At 31.8% G+C, this 19,038-nt stretch overlaps 3 protein-coding genes and 1 long non-coding RNA gene across 4 annotated transcripts; all 4 read left to right on the plus strand.

Moving 5' to 3' along the window:
* The first annotated feature begins 744 nt into the window (after window positions 1–744).
* Window positions 745–1,919, plus strand: LOC147933236 (uncharacterized). Its single transcript, XM_087477345.1, has 5 exons — window positions 745–891; window positions 979–1,243; window positions 1,322–1,421; window positions 1,596–1,720; window positions 1,831–1,919. Exons 1-5 carry the CDS (start codon window positions 745–747, stop codon window positions 1,917–1,919), a joined length of 726 nt encoding a protein of 241 aa, XP_087333471.1.
* A 168-nt stretch (window positions 1,920–2,087) lies between these two features.
* LOC147933237 (uncharacterized) lies at window positions 2,088–2,591 on the plus strand. Its single transcript, XR_015574549.1, has 3 exons — window positions 2,088–2,122; window positions 2,221–2,417; window positions 2,500–2,591. It is a non-coding gene; the product is annotated as an uncharacterized LOC147933237 (long non-coding RNA).
* Window positions 2,592–2,662: 71 nt separating this feature from the next.
* Window positions 2,663–3,177, plus strand: LOC147933238 (uncharacterized). Its single transcript, XM_087477346.1, has 2 exons — window positions 2,663–2,899; window positions 2,986–3,177. Exons 1-2 carry the CDS (start codon window positions 2,663–2,665, stop codon window positions 3,175–3,177), a joined length of 429 nt encoding a protein of 142 aa, XP_087333472.1.
* A 2,829-nt stretch (window positions 3,178–6,006) lies between these two features.
* LOC147933239 (uncharacterized) lies at window positions 6,007–7,356 on the plus strand. Its single transcript, XM_087477347.1, has 6 exons — window positions 6,007–6,141; window positions 6,236–6,503; window positions 6,600–6,711; window positions 6,807–6,934; window positions 7,149–7,236; window positions 7,317–7,356. The coding sequence occupies exons 1-6, from the start codon at window positions 6,007–6,009 to the stop codon at window positions 7,354–7,356; spliced, it is 771 nt and encodes a 256-aa protein (XP_087333473.1).
* The last annotated feature ends 11,682 nt before the right edge of the window (window positions 7,357–19,038 follow it).

The raw sequence follows: 19,038 nt of genomic DNA on the forward strand, positions 1-19,038 counted from the left end.
TATAAAATTAAAAACCAAATTTTGAATCTATACTATTAAAGCAGAAGTACTCTCTAGAGTAAAAATGGACCATGACTTGGTTTTGGTAGGTTTTTCATTAAAAATGATTAGAGAATCACAAAATTTAATCTAACTAACCTATAGTTTCGATTTTGACAAATGACGAAAATGCCCTTGGTCGATTACTTTAAAAAAAACGGGTCGGGACGCGGATCCTTAAAAAAGCCGACAACAGAAGGAAAATAACCACCGGACTGTTTGTGTTCGAGAATAATATTTTTCGGATCCAATTTATTATTTAATTCAAGATTAGTTAATTAAGATCCCAAACAAACCCATTCGTTATAGGCAAACACTCTGATTTCATAAATTTTAATACCGAAGAATTTGAATATTTACTTAATTACCGAAACATATCATAACAAATATTAATTTAAAAGGAAATTTTTCTGATTCAGTTAAAATCTTATAAAACGAATATTCAAGTTACTATATTTTGTTTAATTCCTTGATTTCCGATGTTACAATTATGAACTAATCTTTTACGATCAAATTTTCAAAGGAATATTCGTTTATCAGTTGTAACGAATCAAGCAAGTAAATATATTTTGCGTATATTCCTGATATCAAATCTTAACTTATAAGTGATAACCTAAATCAATGAATTTCACTATAAATATATTGAGAACTTTCTATTGGATTATTATACTAAAATAATCCATTTTTACTTCGTTACATAAAATGATGGCTCTACCCCTATCTTACACTCCTTTGAAAGACCTAAAACCATACAAAAACGCTTGGCGTATTCAAGTCAAAATTCTCCACAGTTGGAAAATGAATACCGCTAAACTTGGTGAATCACTCGAACTAATTCTCGCTGACGAAACAGTATGTAGTTTAAGTATAGATTTATTATTCTTTTGCTAATATATTAATATCAATTCATTCTAAGAGTATTTTTTTTGTTTTATATAGGGTGACAAAATAGGAGCTTCTATCAGAAAGGATCATATCAAAAAGTTTGAATCTGAATTGAAGCCTGGATCTTGGAAAGTTATATCAACTTTTGGTTTGAATCTCTGTACATCCTACTTGCGTCCTTCTCTTATAAAGTATAAGATTAGTACCAGATATGGTACCACAATTATTCCTTCTGAAAATGTATCTGATGATCATTACCTATCATTCACATCGTTTGATAGTATACTTGCTGGAAATCTTGACAAAAATCTCCTGCTAGGTAATTTCATAATACATATATTTTGTTACTAATTTACAAAGATGATTTTATTAATAGTTGTATTATTTATATTTACAGACGTTATTGGTCAAGTAGTCAGTTCTGGAGGTTTAGAAGAAATCACAAGTCGTAACAACATTACCAGGAAGAAAATTGAGTTTGAGATAAGAGACACTGAGTAATATTATAAATCTAAATATATATTTTTAGATTTTTTTTGTTCATAACAAAAATAATATATATATTTTCATGCTTATACGTTATACTATTTAAAATCTATTTTATATAGATTTTCATGCTTATACGTTATACTATTTTAATATAATCTATGTCTGTTAAAATTCTTATTTAGGGATAAACGATTATCATGTACTCTATGGGAAACCTACGCTGAAGCTTTAGATCGTGCTATCAATGATTCAAGTGATGGAATGGTTATGTGTTTCCTACGCTTTGTTAAACAAAACAGCTATAAAGGTAACAGTACGCATAATATTTATACATTTAATTTCTAGGGCACAGAATATTTATCAAAAGTATTTTTAGAAAACATTTAACTACTGTATCATATTTATATTTCATTTCAGAAAAACGATACATTGAGAATGCTTTCGATTCTTCTATCTTGATGATCAATCCTCAGTTACCAGAGATGGAGGCTTTTCAGAACATGTAAATTCAAATAGCTATGAAATTATTAATCAACAATATGTTTCATTATGATTTACTATTCCTCTTTTTCATTTTAGTCTTCCTGCGGATCAATTGGCTTTAACAATTACCAATTCTGGTGGAAAGAGAGTTTATAACCCGTCTGGCTCCAAGAGTGGTCTTGACTTTCCTTTGCAAATGATCGCTGACGTACTTGCTGAAACAGAGGTATTTTACATTTATTAATAGTCTAACAATATATTAACATAATCTATTTTGGAAAATGTATGAGTTATAAGCTTAAGGATGTAATATTATTTTGATAGGTAGGAAAATGTAGAATCGCATGTACTATTTCAGCAATCGATACAGATTGGGGTTGGTTCTACATTAGCTGTCGAAAGTGTAATAAGAAGGTTGATAAAGAGGACCTGTCAATTAAAGTGGAAGATGTTAAGAAACCAAGCAAACCAAGGTGGAGGTGTGAAACCTGTAACGAGTGGGCCACGTTGATTGAGCCTAAGTAAGTCTTCTAATTATTTGTCATATATTTTGAAATATGAATATTTGTTGGTTTATCTATTAGATGATTAATTCCTCTTTAGGTACAAATTACATGTCCACGTTTGGGACAAGAGTGGTGAAACCAAAATTTTCATGTTTGATAGTTGGGCATCAAAAATTGTTGGTGTTTCCGCAGCTGAAATCCTAAATGGTTCATTTGAAGAGGTATATTTTTAAATTCCTTGGTTAGATTTTTAACAAAATATGGAATCATTCACAATATCGAATATGCAGATTACGGATCCTACTTTGATCCCTGATCAGATTAAGGCTGTGTGTGGGAAGACCTTTCAATTTCTGATATGTATTGGTGGGGACAATCTTTCTGGTGCTAATGATAGTTACAAGGTTGCTAATGTCTGGGAAGGCAATAAATTCATGGAAATTAGTAATGAAGCATCTGAAAATACTATTGACAGAATTAGTCTCACCTCTGAACAGGTTTGCCTTTTTTTATTAAATATAGTTTCTATATATCTATATAGTGCTATCAGAAACATCTAATGTATATACTTTTTTACGTGCAGGCATCACTGATGATTACTAATGGCACTGAGCCTTATGAAACTGATCATTCTTCCAGTTCAACTCCTTCGTCGAAGCGCAAAACAGAAGCCACAGACCCAAACATTGATCAATCATCTACAAGCAAGAAAAATGTTCCGATCAGTCTACTGATTTCACCGAAGATAAAGGAGATTATCCTACCAAGGATTTGAATGAAGTCATTAGCTGTGAAGATGTTGATCACGGAAAAACATAGTCCTACTCCATGTTTGGTTTCCAATTATTTTCACATTTTTCCTTTGAACAATAAAAAGCATTTTTAAATGCTTATTTTAAAACTTTGTTGGTTATTTATTTGGTTCAGTTTTTAATATTATTTTGCTTTGGTTATTTATATGGTATTTTTATTGTTTATAATTTATTTGTTCAAAACTTAATTTATTTTACTAGATATTTGACTGTTTAGTTTTTTTCTATACTTTAGAATATTGTACTCAATTATTTAAAAAAGAAATCTTCAATATAGTAAAATAAGGATCTCTTTCAACAGAGACATTGATGATGAATTAGACTTCTAAGAATCATAGTTACAATGGAGTATATGATGATGAAATCTACTTTGAAGTAGCATCAGTATCATCATGTATCTATAAATGTAAAAGAAATTTATACTGATTCTAATTTTTATTGCAGTACATGCGATTAGTAAAAACTGCAATTCAAGCAGACTGTCTAATTTAGTATTAGTACAATATAAATATGAATTAATCTATTACAATGTATAGTTTCGATCAAATTTAACCATTGCATGTATGGATTATACACCAAACATAAATTTTTTGTTATTTTCAAAGTCTTCGCCTTGATTACTTCAATTTCGAACTGACAATAGAGAAAACGACATAAATTTGTATTTAACTTCCAATCACTTTTCATATTCCTCTTTTCTAGATATATATATATATATATATATATATGTTTTATTTTATTTTTTTTGCAACTTCAAACTTCATTCACGATAAAACATTTACTATATATCTATTATCTAAAATATTCTAACCTCTCACCTTTCATCATCTTTCTTCTTTCTCCAAAATAATCAAGAACCAAACCAAAAAATGGTTGCATACATAGAGGATTTGAATCCATCAACAGATAGGTTGAGTGTTGCTGTTAAAGTACTGAGGCTCTGGATACCCGAAATCATCATAATGCAGCCTACCTACATTTGTTTGATCTTGGTTGATGAGAAGGTAACAATCCATTTATATCCTTCTTCTTAATATTTAAATCTGAAATTAGTTTTTATATATTTTAGGGAACAAGAATTCAAGCTAAACTCCGAAGTCAGCTTTACTTTGATCAGTACATAGATTTGTTGCAAGAAGGACGATGGTTTCTTCTTTACAAGTTCCAGGTTATTGAAAATCAGAATATTTACAGGAATTGTAACAATTCTTCTGAAATATTGATCACTAGCCAAACTCGCATCACTGGAATCCCTCCTAGATGTCCAGACAACTTTTTCCATCTAATAGATGCACTAACAGTTGAAAATACCGCAGAAGATGAGAGAAATTGTTGTGTTGGTAATTTTATTTAAATATACTGTTTAACTTACAGTTTTAATAAAACATTATTTCCTTAGATTCATAGTTTTTTTAATTTCTTTGCTCTTTTCAATCAATTTCAGATTTGTGTGGAACGGTGGTAAGAGTAAATCTACCGCGTAAAATTGTTTTTCTGGAAAATGAAGTTGGATTCAATGGTCTGAAAGATGTTCTTCGCTTTACTGTAATTGACATCAAGTAAGTTAAAAGTTTATAAATTTTTTAAAGAAGTACTACCTCATTTGATTTATATTTGCCATTGAAAATAATACATAGAAGAAACCACTGAAGTTGTCCATTGTTAATTTGTTTATTGTAAAGTAACGAACAGATTCAATGTATTGCCGTCGGTGATACATGTTCTGAATTTCGGGAAAAATGGGAACAATATGTTGCGAGTTCTTCCTATGCCAGTGAACCAGTATTGTGTCTGCTTATGTTTTGGAGAATCTCTGTCTTTGAAGGTACTAAGCAATATATTAGCATTTTGTTTCAGATAGGCCAATAGATCAAATATAAGATTTGTCACTTACTTTTTTTTTTTAAAGGTCACCGTTGTCTAATGTCTCAAATAAGATGTTCTAAACTTTTACTTGGTAACGAAGCAAGACCATTCACTACAGATCCTGCACTGTAAGTTCATCTATAATATCTATACTATGACAGATTATTAATATGGAATCATTACTATAAGCTGTTTTAACTATTGTGTTCCTTTATCTTTCGCAGTCTTTGTTTTCATGAATCATCAGACGATGAAGATTATAACGGCTCAGAAGAAGATGAGAGTGATTCTAATGATTCGGTGTAACCTTAAGATTGATCAAGTTTACTGTTAATTTCGTTAAAAACTTTCATTTGTTTTTTATTTGAATAAGTTCAGCTCTTTGTTGTTTAGATTTTGGACCTATATTTGCGGATATTATGCCAATTACTCTTTTCAAATCTTGAAATTATGTTCAAATATATCTTTTTACCAAATTATGCATAATACCTTCAATTTCAAAGATTTTTTTGTCAGAGTATAATTCATGATTGACATATGCATGCCATTAAAAATTTGAACATAATTTACGGTACATCTAAGACCAATGCATGCCATTTTTGAAACAGTAAGATTTCGATTCCCATTGTTTACCTTTTTTGTTTTCTCTAACTGTAATGATTACGTAACATTTATATTTCCAATAAGGGTATACGAATATTGTTAAAAAGATATCAAAGAATATAAGCGGTTATTATATATTTTGCATTATAAATATTTATTCTTAATTAAGAAATCGTCGTAGTTGTCAATATATTAACAAATCGTTGTAACGATTCATAAACGACGTGTATTGACTATAAAAGGAACCAATATTTGTCATTTTAGAAGTTACCTTCTATTATCTTTACCGATTCTTGACAAAAAAAAAACACCGATCACACAAAATGGCTATTTATGATAGAGTTAAGGATCTTCTCACATGGACATCAAGCCAGAAGATTCAAGTTAAGATCTTGAGGAAATGGAGGAAGGAGTCTGAGGAAGGTTCCACAATTCATCTAATCCTTTGTGATGTCTTCGTAAGTATCTATACATTATCTTCGTAAATTCATGACTGTTTGGGAAAATATAAAAATTTGTTTTTTCATTAATTGTTACATTTTTTGAATATAGGGTGAAAAAATTGAAACAACAATTTCTCCGGATCTGTTCCAAATTTTCAACAATCAAATTGCTGAAAATGATTGGAAGATTGTTTCCAATTTCTCGGTGTGTTACCATGAGAGACGTCTGAAGCACACTCATAATGATCATAAGATCATTTTCTCCAATGACACCATCGTGGAAAATTCAGAAGTTGTTTCCAACAATCACTTCTTTGAACTCCAAACTATTGACAGAGTGTTTGATGGATTTCATTCTGTCACACAACGTCCACTAGGTAAGTTTCAAATATTTTAACAAGTTATTTGAACTTAACTATATTTTGATGGATCCGTAATATTAATCTAAGAACTATATTCCCGTTTTCTACCAGACATCATGGGCGAAGTGATCAATGTCGAATCAATGATCCATGCACATGATCCAAATGTGGAGGTTCCTAATGAGATTATGAGGATCTTACGGTTTTCAATCCGTGATTTGAGGTTCGTTAAAATTTTCACTAAAATCTTAGGTCAGTTTTATATCAAGCTTTTTTAATAGTATAGATATACTGAAACTATGTTTGATTGTTTCATAGTGGTATGGATATAAGCTGCGTGACATATAATGAGACAGCCACCTTTTTTAACGACAATTGGTTGGCAACAGGATGTTACCATGTTGTTGCAGTATTGCAGTTTTGGCATGCCAAATATCCAAGTTTCGGTAATTAAATTATACTTTATATAGTTGTTATTCTAGATTTTTATGGATAGTAATTTTAATTTGTACGATTTTGATCAGTCGAATGTTTATACCACAACTTATAATAGGACAAGGAATCATTTGATTGGTTCTTAGAAAATATATATAGTTATTGGACATAAGTATGTAGAGATTTGTTTGATTGAAACATAGTTTATATCTTTGGAATTAATAGGTAAACGAATTGAACTGTACTCTACCCCGTTGGTATCAAGGATTCATTTTAATCCTCCAGTTGCAGAAGTCCAAGATTTCAAGATGAGGTGATTTGATCAATTTCAATTTTAATATAAAAAAAAAAAAAAAATTTATTGACTAATATGATCTAACTGAAATTATGCAGGCTAGAGTACCAAACTGCTGAAGATGGTGGAAGTGATTGAGAGATGCTGAAGATGGTGGAAGTGCGAAGAGATTGTTTTTAATTTGGTGTTTTAATAATGAAACTACGTTTGTCGTTTGTTTTTAATTTGTTGTCAAGACTTGAATCTAAGTTATAACTAAAAGATTTAGTAGTAAGTTAAAATGTTTTTCTTATTTTCAGTTTCATTTAATTCAAACTTATTGTTTTCTGTTATAATATTATAGAGTATATAACTAATAACTTATGGATATATAACTAAAAACCAATATAACTTATTTTTAACAATTTAAAATATGTATAAATATAGATGGATATATAACTAATAACCAATAGAACTTATATTAAACAATTTAAAATATGTATAAATAAACTAAACTTATAATTTAATTAAACTTATATTTAATTAAAATAGAGATTTCAAATGGAAGATTGCAACAAAATTATTTTTTCAAAAGAACTATATTAAAAAATACTTTGCCTTACTCAGATAAAACATTATTATGTATATATCTATATTATACAAATAACTGAGTAAAAGAGGATGATGATTTGATTTCTATCATAATCAAATCTTCACAAAATCTGGGTAATGGACTGTGCATATGTATACAAATTTTTAACATTTAATATAAATAAATATAAAATAGGAGTGGAAGTATTTTTACGTTTCACATATGTACACGAAGGGACTTTTTCCATTCTCTTCCCTTCCAAAAACCCTATAACTATCCAAACACATTTCAGGAAAAAAAAAAGAAAAAAAACCTTCAATCTCACCAAAAGCAAAATAAATTTTATATATATTAGAAAATGGTTATCAGTAGAATTGCTGATCTCAGTCCTGGAAGGACCGATTGGACGATCATCGTTAAGGTATTGAGTACTTGGAAGACACATGATTTTTTCGAAAAAAGGGTCATGCTCTTGGTGGATAAAGAGGTAAATCTCAACTTAGTATATTCTTTATATCCATTTTATATTTTCTTTTGGATGTTTGATTTAATGATAAGAGATGATAAGATAATTTTGATTTTGGACATGCAAGGGTCAAACGATTGAAGCGACTTTAATCCACGATCCGCGGTTGAAAAATGTTCCAAGATATATCTATGACGGTGAATGGTATAAAATTGATAAATTTAAAGTGATCTATCCAACTCTCAGAGAAAGAAACACAACACATCCTTACCAGATAAGAATTATCCAGGAATCTGAGATGATCACTTTAGCAGATGAGGGAGAGGGTGACTTCTATCGATTCAAAGACTTCTTAGACATTAAAAATGGCAGATCGTTAAATGGTTCATCTTTTGGTAAGTACATTCATTTAACCATATTTCCAATTCCAAAGATAATCATATTTACATATATTAATATTAACATATATTTATTTATATTATTACAATATAGATGTATGTGGATGTATAATCGATGTGGAGCATAAACCTAACGATAGTAGTGCCAACGGTTATGATGAAGTACTATTTACACTCATCAATGGCAGGTACTATTTTTTGTTTTAAAGTTTACACTATGTGTTGTTTTATCTCCATATGTTTTTATTGATTTTTACTACATCAATTAGAATTATCATATTTAGATACTAAGAAGATAATAACTTTTGTTATATTTTTTTAATTGTGGAAATAATAGGAATGATAAACTCATGTGTTGTGCAAAAGGATTGTATGCTGACTATTTCATGTATTCTTGGAGATTAAAAGGATGCCATCTCACATACAAAACCGACCCAGTGTTTTGTGTTTTACGTTTTTGGAATGTTGGTGTTATTGGAGGTATGTCTCGATTTTAGACTTTATTCAACTAAATTCTATGATCAAATTTAATTGAACATAGAAACAATGATAGGAAAACCATGCATTGTCAATCGCACTGGCTCATCCAGGATCTTCATAAAACCAAACTTTGCTGGCTTAGAAAATCACAAAACAAAGTAAGTTTTATTAATAAATATTTATAATTTCTTCTTAATATGTTGTGCTCAAAGATATGTTGTTCATATATCCAGCTCTGAATTTGCGGCGTCGTATTATATAAGGAACCTGATGGGACAGAATGATGAAGCCAATCAAACATTTGCATAAGGAGATCAAGGATAAAGTAGTTTCTTATAATTGAAATATATGCATCTACCTTTTTATGTATTAACTTTTGTATTATGTTCTTTTCTTTTGTTGTACTCAGTATTTTACTTCTGTTTAGATAATTAACTTTGGCATGTTTTTATAGTCCACTTATTCAATTTCAATCGCCGAAACATCTAACTGTATAAGGAAATGCATATATGCATTATACTTATTACTTTCCACTATTGATTATAAAATCTACTAATTAACCAAATTATAGGGGAATTATATCAAAGAAACTAAATTAGGAATAAATATCTTTTTAATTACTATTGTAATTAAACGCAATCACAACAACTAACAAAATTATCTTTCTTCCTCTCATTCTCTACTTTTGGGCTGATTATAGTTTCAACTATCCGCAGTTTCTCTAAACATACTGTTAAATCAGTGACTATGAAACGCATGAAAGATGAATGTGAGAACAAAACTCCTAAATCTCCACAATTTTCAAACTTAGAGAAGAAATTTCGGATAACTCCATCTTCTGAAAAGGAGAATCCACCACAACCATTTATTGGATCTAAAAATACAGTCCCTATTAAATCTGCATTTCGTGCAGTGTTGAAGGATATTACAAATACCACTGAAAATAATAAAAGTGTTAGCAAATCTACACAACAGCCACAGAGAAGGTCAGCACATGAAAAAAATGGGACAAAAATTCCTTTAACATCATCCACTTCAAGAAAAGAACTCCATGGTATGTAACTCTTTACTATATATAATATAGATTGTACATAATAATCTAATAACATAAATTCAAATCATTTTTTTATTGTTTGTCAGGTCCTGTTCATCCATCTCCTAAAAATATTGGATCTAATAATACAGTCCCTATCAGTTCTGTATACGTTCGTCTGTTTAAGGATTTAACAAAAAAAGGTTACAGTAATACAAGTGTTACTTTTCCTTTAGACCGATCACAAAGGATGTTACCATATGAAAATGATATCAGAATCAATAAACTAACACCATCGGCTTCAAGAAAAATCCTCCAAGGTATGTACCTCTTAATTATAGATTAGAGATAATTATTTAACTCCATTAATCCATATTATTTCTTATGTTGCTAAGGTTCTGGATATGCACCTCCTACCAATATTTATTTTGTAGATACCCCGTACACACCTAATGTATGCATTTCTCCAATCCGGCGTTTGTCGTCTCTAACGAATGAAGCAAGGATTAGTCCATATTCAAAAGGTTATATTTACGTATAATCATATAATATTTTTGTTAGTCACTGAATACTTTATAATTTAGTTCTAATACACATTCTTATCCTATGCAAAATATATATACAGGAAATGGATCAAATTTCTCTGAAATCATTGACACTCCAAGCAGAGATTCTGTAAATACTAATCAAGCAGGCAATATGAATAAAGGAGTTACCTTGGATGTCTATACTCAAAATACAACTCATTCGTTGCTACCAAGTATCATAGATCCAAGCCACGACATCAGTAAAAAACAACAAACTAGATTCGGTAAACAATTTTTTTACAAATTATTTAGGGTGATTATAGTAATCTATTCTACTCAAAATCTTGAAAAATAGTTTATTTTACTAACCCCTATTTTTAAAAGCAGGCAAAGTATGTGTTTCTTCAACTTATCCTTCTGAGGATAACAATACTATCAGTAAATTCAGAGATTTAGACAACACATCTGATCAAGAAGAGAACTCGGAACTTGAGGATTTTGAAAGTGGTATAGTACAGGATTGTCTCTACTAATTTTCACTCAATAGTTATTGAATTCATTATATATATCTAATTAATGTTGTATAACAGATGATTCAGAAGCTGAATATGAACAACAAGTCTTTGATTGTAGTAGTCAAGAAGATGAACCTCATGACCCATCTGATGCTATTGAGTCTGACTCTGATTCAGAGCCGATTACACAAACCATTGAAGATAAACATAAAGAGGCTAAATGTCGTTATGATTTCCTAAACCTTTTTGATGAGGCTTTTCAAAAGGTGTTTGGTAAACCTAATTCAACTGTGAAGGACAATATCAATTTGAAGGAGAAACAGAAGACGAAAAACCCAAAAGACGGTATAGTTATCAGAATTTTCTTTTTTTCTATATATATATCGGATACTGATTTTCGAACATAATTAATAAACTGTTTTTTTATAAATTCAGCTTATGAAGATGACGGTGATCCTGTCCACACATGTAAGGATTGTGGTGCTATTTTCTGGTATGGTGAAAGATTAAATCGGAGGAAGAATACAAAAACACCAATATACAGTGGATGCTGCATGCATGAACAAATTCAACTACCTACGTTTAAAGAATCTCCAGCTTTGCTTTTGTGGTTATTAACATCTGATGATGACTTAGCCAAACATTTCCAAGAAAATATCAGAGCTTATAACATGATATTCTCATTTACCTCTATAGGAGGTAAAGTTGATCGTTCAGTAAAGAAAGGTCGAGGTCCTTCTATGTTTGCTCTGCAAGGCGAAAATTATCATCTAATGGGTTCTTTGAAACCAAAACCTGGCGACTATCCAAAGTTTCAACAGTTATATATTGTTGATACTGAAAATGAAGTAGCAAACCGAATGAATATAATGAGGTAATTCTATATCCAAAATATTATTGGTAATATAGTTTTTCTTTTAATTAATTTACTGTATTTGATCCTTTCTAATACTAATTCTATTTTCAGTAAAGGTAAAGATGATGAGAATCCATCTGAAAAGAGAAAGTTCATGAAGGAAATTGTTGAAAAACTGCAGAAGATGTTGAATGAAATAAATCCTTACGTACAGCATTTTCGTTATGCAAGAGATAGGTTTGCTTTGGAAAAAGAAAAAGCAAATTTCCATATGCGAATCGTCTCTACACGTGAGAAAGATGGCACCAAATATAATTTGCCTACTGCTTCTGAAGTTGCTGCATTGATACCTGGAGATTTCCATACCGAAATGAATAAGCGTGATATAGTGGTTGAAATGCAATCTGGTAAGTTGAAAAGGATTCATGAGTGTCATATATCTTATCTTGCTTTGCAATATCCTCTTTTATTTCCACTCGGTGAAGATGGATACACATTGGGTTTGAAAAAGAGGGTTAAAAAAGGATCAAAGAAGAAGAAGCGAAAGGATATAAGTATGAGGCAGTGGTACGCGTATAGGCTACACGAGAGGAAAGATGAGAAACATATATTATTCCGGTCTAAGCATTTATTTCAGCAGTTCTTGGTTGATACGTATACTATGATTGAGTCTAATCGTCTCCGGTACCTAAAAAAAAACCAGAAGAAATTAAGGAGTTCAAACATAGAGGAGATTCAGCTCGCAGCGGATGAAGGAGAAGATGATCTCACAAATCGTGGTAACAGAGTTGTTATTCCACCTTCTTTCACCGGTGGACCAAGTTATATGAGGCAAAATTATTTGGATGCTATGGCTACATGTAAACATTTCGGTTCCTCTCCGTTAGAGTCAATCATTGAAGCTGTTTACGGAAAGAACTTTGCCACTCAAAAAGATCCTAAATTTTTCCAAGAACGAGCTATTCTTTGCCCTACGAATGAAGATGTCAATTCTATCAATGATGTCATGTTATCAAGTCTAAACGGTTAGTTCATCTTTATTCGTCCTTTAGTTATTGTTAGTAATCATACACACTTAATTCATCAAATTATTTTATTTAGATTTTGTTTTTTCTTATTTTTACAGCTGAAGAAAGAATTTATCTAAGTTCTGATTCAATTGACCCTCAAGATAAACGTGCTCTGAAAAATAAGGTTTACTCACCAGATTTTCTAAATACCATTAAGGTTTCGGGTATACCTTATCATAGGCTTCGTTTGAAAATAGGTTGTCCAATTATGTTAATGAGAAATATTGATCCGCATGGTGGTTTAATGAATGGTACAAGACTGCAGATCACCCAAATGGCGGACCATGTTTTGCAAGCTCGGATTTTAACTGGTACGCGAGTTGGTAAGATAGTTCTCATCCCTAGGATGTTGATATCACCATCAGATACTAGGTTGCCTTTCAAAATGCGCCGAAGACAGTTCCCAGTGTCAGTTGCTTTTGCAATGACTATCAATAAGAGTCAAGGTCAATCTCTGGAAAATGTTGGTATATACTTGCCTAGACCCGTTTTCTCCCATGGTCAGTTATATGTAGCAATGTCAAAAGTTAAATCAAAGTCTGGATTGAAGATGTTGATAACAGATGCTGAGGGAAAACCTCAAACAAAGACCACCAATGTTGTTTTTAAAAAAGTTTTCCAAAATCTTCACTAGGAAATGGAATGGTACTTACTCCCTAAATTCTAGGTATATTATAATTTCGTTTTATTAATATATATGTTACTAACTCTATATTTATTCTAATTTGCCCTACAGAGAAAATACAACACATGGTTGAATGGGTTAATGACGAAATATGGTACTTTCATGACTATATGAGTCATTTCTACTCTTACTATTATTTTTATTTTATTTTATTATTGTTTACTTTGGATATTAAACATTCATAAACACAAATTATTATTATTGTTTAGAATCTTAAAACACAAACCTATAAAACTATAGTCCGATATTGCTTTCTGCGTAATCCATTACGAACCTACTATCCGATATTGTCCAATATATACCCTCTAACATATCTACTATTCAATATACTCTTTGTCTGTCTGATTTTGTAAGCAGCTATATTATGCAAAGTATGAGATTATATAAAGCGACTGAATTAGTTTATTACCGATTATTTTAACTTCGATAATAAGATAGATTACCTAACTCAGATAAGAAAAAGGTTAAAAAAAATTTAATCCTAGCACGGGTTATCCCCTAATTTATAAAAGGAAAATGTATATTTGTTGTATTATTTTGTAGTGAAAATTACTATATCCCAACTTTTCTTAACTCTGCTTTGTATCATGATTACATTTAAATCTCAATAAAGTTTTAAGTGTTAAAAAAAATAAAAAATAAAAAGAAAAACCAGTTTCGATGTATCAATTTGGCTCGGTTTAATTTGGTTTATATTTAATGATAACTTTTAATTTTTAACAATTAAAAAAGAAAGAAACATTATTCTATTCCACCATTGCATATCGATCGGTTCCTCTCAAGCTCTCTCACCTTTGCTCCTCTCCGCAGTCTCGACGTTTGCCGTCGGTGAAAATTCTCAGATGAGAGCCGTAATCGAAAGAGTCTCTCTATTATATTCCTCCGTCACGGTTAGTGACACTCCTTCTTCTAAATCCCCCCCCCCCCCCCCCCCAATTTCTCCTTAATTTTGTTTGACCTTGGTTGATCGAATCGTGCGTGTCGCTTGGGTTTTTAATCGGGATTCCTGAATCAGATACACAGATTTTAACGCCGATTACAAAATTAAATCTTATTAATTCTACTTCGATTTTACGTTTTCATTTGTAATTTTTTTTTGTATTGATATGTCGAACATGTGATTGTTACCTAATGCAGAGAGACGGAACCAGAAGAGGAAGAACAAGAAGCACGATGTGCATCTTTAACAGGTACCAATAGAAAAAGCCCAGCCCAAAACAGAGTCCGTTATTGTTTTTTTTTTCTATATAAATAAAAAAGTAACTAGGGTTATTTGAAATTATTGATTGCTTGCTTGCTGCTCTCTCTCAACTCTTACCGGACAAATATACCATAAACCGCTCTTAAAGCTTGTTTTCATCTTCTCCAATGGCCAAAGCTAAATTTTTGGGTTTGTTGTTTTGGTTTCTCTGAGCACTTTGTATGTTTTATACCCACACTTTTGTCTCAAGAGGCCTTTTTTTGGCTGCTCTTGTTGTTAGGTAAGCGAAAGCTGGAAGATGATTTGGGGACCAAACCCACTCTCAAGAAACAAAAGAAAAAATCCAAGAACAAGGTTTAACCTAAGATTCTGCGGATTCCTCTTGTTTCTTTGCACGTACTGTCTTTCTAATGCCTTACTTATGTAAACAGGACACAACCAAAGAATCTGCTGATAGTCTCAAGCAGGTTGAGTTGTTAGAGCCAAAGTCTGATCAGGCTAATGTGATCTCAGCGAAGGTATAATCCTTGAAAAATATTGTACTGTTTGTTGCATACATTGCACAAGTTTATGTTCCCATCAAGCAATTTGAGTCTTTTCCTCCTGTGCTTAACACCCATGGCTGTTCAATTCAGGAAGCTGCCGTAGGAAAAAAGACTCTCTTTGTTGACAATCTCCCTTGCGAAACTAAAATACCAAATATGTAAGTAAACAACACTCTTTTTTAATTTCCTATTACCTCTTCAGAGCAAGTTTTTCCAGGACTGATATTATATCGTCCATTTTTACAGCATCCATTTCTTTAAAAATGTTGGACAAGTTGTTTGTGTTCGACTTGTTGTAGACTACAATTTTAAGCTTGTGGGCTGTGCCTTTGTTGAGTTCTCTTCTGCTGACGAAGCAGAGAAGGTGAGAGTAGTTTTCACAGTAATGATGCAAAAGTTATTTAAATAGTCATCTGAAACGTGGTTTATACTTATGATGAAATATATACAAGTAGTTATTTGTAAGTACGATTTCTGACTCAATCTTTTATACTCTAGGCGCTGGAAAAGAAGAACGGTGAATATTTGCAAGATAATAAGATTGTTCTTGATGTGGCTGATAAGGGAGCTACATACCTTCCACCCAAGTAAATGTTATGGATATTTGTTTCTGTAAAACTGGTTGTAACTTATTACGATTACAGAAGACTAACGCTTTTGTTTTTGTGAATTAGGTATTGCATAGATCACAAGGTTTGGTAAGGGATTTAGCTATTTGCATGTTGAGTTTGTCATTAAGAGCACATTTAGTCAAGTTTTTTGTATACATGTAGAGATCACAAAAGTTTTTTGATATTTCAGGTATGAAGAAGACCTTCGACGAGAAAGCCTTCCGATAGAAGAGGAAGATGAGACACCCAATTTTGTTGAGGTACCTGTTCTTATTTATCTTCAAAACATCTCAAAGGAAACGCACAGCATTTAATAATAATTGTTGCCACAAAGTCTAAAAGATGACTTATTCTGCGGATGAATCCTTAGATTACGCTAATTTTTGTTGTTATTAAATTCAGGAACTACTCTTTGTTGCCAATCTCTCTCCCCAAACTAAAGTATCAGATATGTAAGTAGCTCCGTAAATTTCCACTTTCGTTCTCGGAGCAAGTTTTTCATTGACTGATATTTTGTCCTCCACTTTTACAGTTCCGATTTCTTCAATTATGTTGGAGGAGTTGTTAGTGTTCGACTTATTGTAAACCACGAGGGTAAGCATGTCGGCTATGGATTTGTTGAGTTTGCTTCTGCTAAAGAAGCAAAGAAGGTGAGGTAGTTTTTGTAGTAATGATACAAGTAATCTGAAAAGTAGTGTATATTTGTGATGAAAAATATACTAGTTATCTGAAAGTGCGGTAGCTGATTAAATATTTTAACTGTAGGCGCTGGAAAAGAAGAATGGTGAATATTTACACGATCGTAAGATTTTTCTTAACGTGTCTAAGACAGCTCCATACCCTCCACGACCCAAGTAAATTGATTTTCCATGTTATGGGGTCTTGTTTCTGTAACACTGGTTATAACTTATTGTTAAGACTTTTGATGCCATGACAGAAGACTAACACTAATACTTTTGTTAACTAGGTACAACCTTGCAGAGAAGCTTTGGTAAGGGATTTAACTCTTTGCTTCTTGAATTTGTTATCAAGAGCACATTAGGTGACGTTTTGATATACATTACATGGAGATATCACTAGGATTTTTGATATTTTAGTTATGAAGACTACCTTCGACGAGGAAGCTTTCTGGTAGAAGAAGATGGGGCAGTGGATAGACTTGATGAAAACTCCCGATTTTGTACAGGTGCTTGTTCTTCTTATCTTCAACATATGTCAGGCTCAGAAGAAAAGCTTAGCTTCTAATGACAGAACTGTTAAATTATTGCTAACACCTTTGGCTGTTAAATTCAGGCAGTTGCCCTAAGAAAAAATACGCTTTTTGTTGCCCATCTCTCGCGCAAAACTGAAATATCACATATGTAAGTAGCACCTTCAATTCCCTCTTTCCTTCTTGGAGCAAATTCTTCATGACTATTATTTTACCCTCCACTTTTATTATTTTTACAGCATCGATCTCTTTAAAGATGTTGGAAAAGTTGTTCATGTTCGACTTATTGTAAACCACAATGGCAAGCATATGGGCTGTGGCTTTGTTGAGTTTGCTTCTGCTAACGAAGCAAAAGAGGTGAGAGCAGTTTATAGTAATAATGAAAAGTATTTTAGTAGTCATTTAAAAAGTAGTTATTTGAAAGTACGATTACTGATTAAATATTCGATATTGTAGGCGCTGGAAAAGAAGAACGGTGAATACTTGCACAAATGCAAGATTTTTCTTGAAGCGGCCGAGATAGCTCTATACCGTCCACCCAAGTAAATTGATTTTCCATGTTATGGAGATTTGTTTATGTAACTCTGGTTGTAACTTATTTGCTAGAGTTTGTATGCCATTACAAAAGACTAACGCTATTTATTTTTGTTGATTAGGTATTGCATAGATCACAAGGTTTGGTAAGGGATTTTAACTATTTGCATCTTGAATTTGTTATCAAGAGCACATAGGGTGAAGTTTTTGGTATACTTAAAGGGTTTTTGATAATTCAGGTATGAAGACTACCTTCGACGAGAAAGCCTTCTGATAGAAGATGAGGCAGTTGAAGGACTTGATGAAACCCCCGCTTTTGTTGAGGTACCTGTTCTTATTATCTTCAAAATATGTCAGAACTGTCGCCACAAATTTAAAAGATGACATATTCTGGGGATGAATCTACGTTTTGTTGTGATGTAAGTTTGGTCATTTTCTTTTTGGAGTTGTGCTAACACCACTGACTGTTAAATTCAGGAAGTTGCTGTAAATAAAAAGACGCTCTTTGTTGCCAATCTCTCTCACGAAACTAAAATATCACATATGTAAGTAGCACCTTAAATTTGCTCTTTCTTTCTTGGAGAAAGTTTTTCGTGAATGGTTTCTTATCCTCCATTTTTACAGCATCGATTTCTTCAAAGATATTGGAGAAGTTTGTCGTGCTCGACTTATTGTAAACCACACGGGTGAGCATGTGGGCTGTGGCTTTGTTGAGTTTGCTTCAGCTGACAAAGCAAAGAAGGTAAGAGTAGTAGTATATAGTAATGATGAAAAGTATCAAGTAGTCATCTGAAAAGTAGTGTATACTTATGATGAAAATTGTACAAGCAGTTTATTTGGAAGTAGGATTGCTGATTAATTCTTTTTATACTTGGTAGGCGCTGCAAAAAAAGAATGGTGAAACTTTGTGCCATCATAAGATATATCTTGACGTGGCTGAGCTAGCTCCATACCCTCTCCGACCCAAGTAAACTAATTTTCCATTTGGAGATTTGTTATTTTCTATAGTTTTGATGTCATTACAGTAGGGCTAACTCTATTATTTTTGTTAATTAGGTACAACCTTGCAGAAAGGCTTTGGTAAGGGATTTAACTATTTGTTTTATGAGTTTTTTTTT

Source organism: Camelina sativa, chromosome 12 (assembly GCF_030686135.1).
Source record: "Camelina sativa cultivar CO46 ecotype springtype chromosome 12, ASM3068613v1".
Classification (NCBI taxonomy): domain Eukaryota; kingdom Viridiplantae; phylum Streptophyta; class Magnoliopsida; order Brassicales; family Brassicaceae; genus Camelina; species Camelina sativa.

Bases quoted from the DNA above. Each gene is read 5' to 3' on its own strand.
- LOC147933238 (XM_087477346.1), top strand. From the start codon at position 2,663: ATGGAATCATTCACAATATCGAATATGCAGATTACGGATCCTACTTTG. The intron at 2,900-2,985 runs GTTTGCCTTTTT...TTTTACGTGCAG, and splicing joins TTAGTCTCACCTCTGAACAG to GCATCACTGATGATTACTAA.
- LOC147933239 (XM_087477347.1), top strand. From the start codon at position 6,007: ATGGCTATTTATGATAGAGTTAAGGATCTTCTCACATGGACATCAAGC. The intron at 6,142-6,235 runs GTAAGTATCTAT...TTTTGAATATAG, and splicing joins TAATCCTTTGTGATGTCTTC to GGTGAAAAAATTGAAACAAC. The intron at 7,237-7,316 runs GTGATTTGATCA...GAAATTATGCAG, and splicing joins GTCCAAGATTTCAAGATGAG to GCTAGAGTACCAAACTGCTG.
- LOC147933236 (XM_087477345.1), top strand. From the start codon at position 745: ATGGCTCTACCCCTATCTTACACTCCTTTGAAAGACCTAAAACCATAC. The intron at 1,244-1,321 runs GTAATTTCATAA...TTATATTTACAG, and splicing joins TGACAAAAATCTCCTGCTAG to ACGTTATTGGTCAAGTAGTC. The intron at 1,422-1,595 runs GTAATATTATAA...ATTCTTATTTAG, and splicing joins TTTGAGATAAGAGACACTGA to GGATAAACGATTATCATGTA.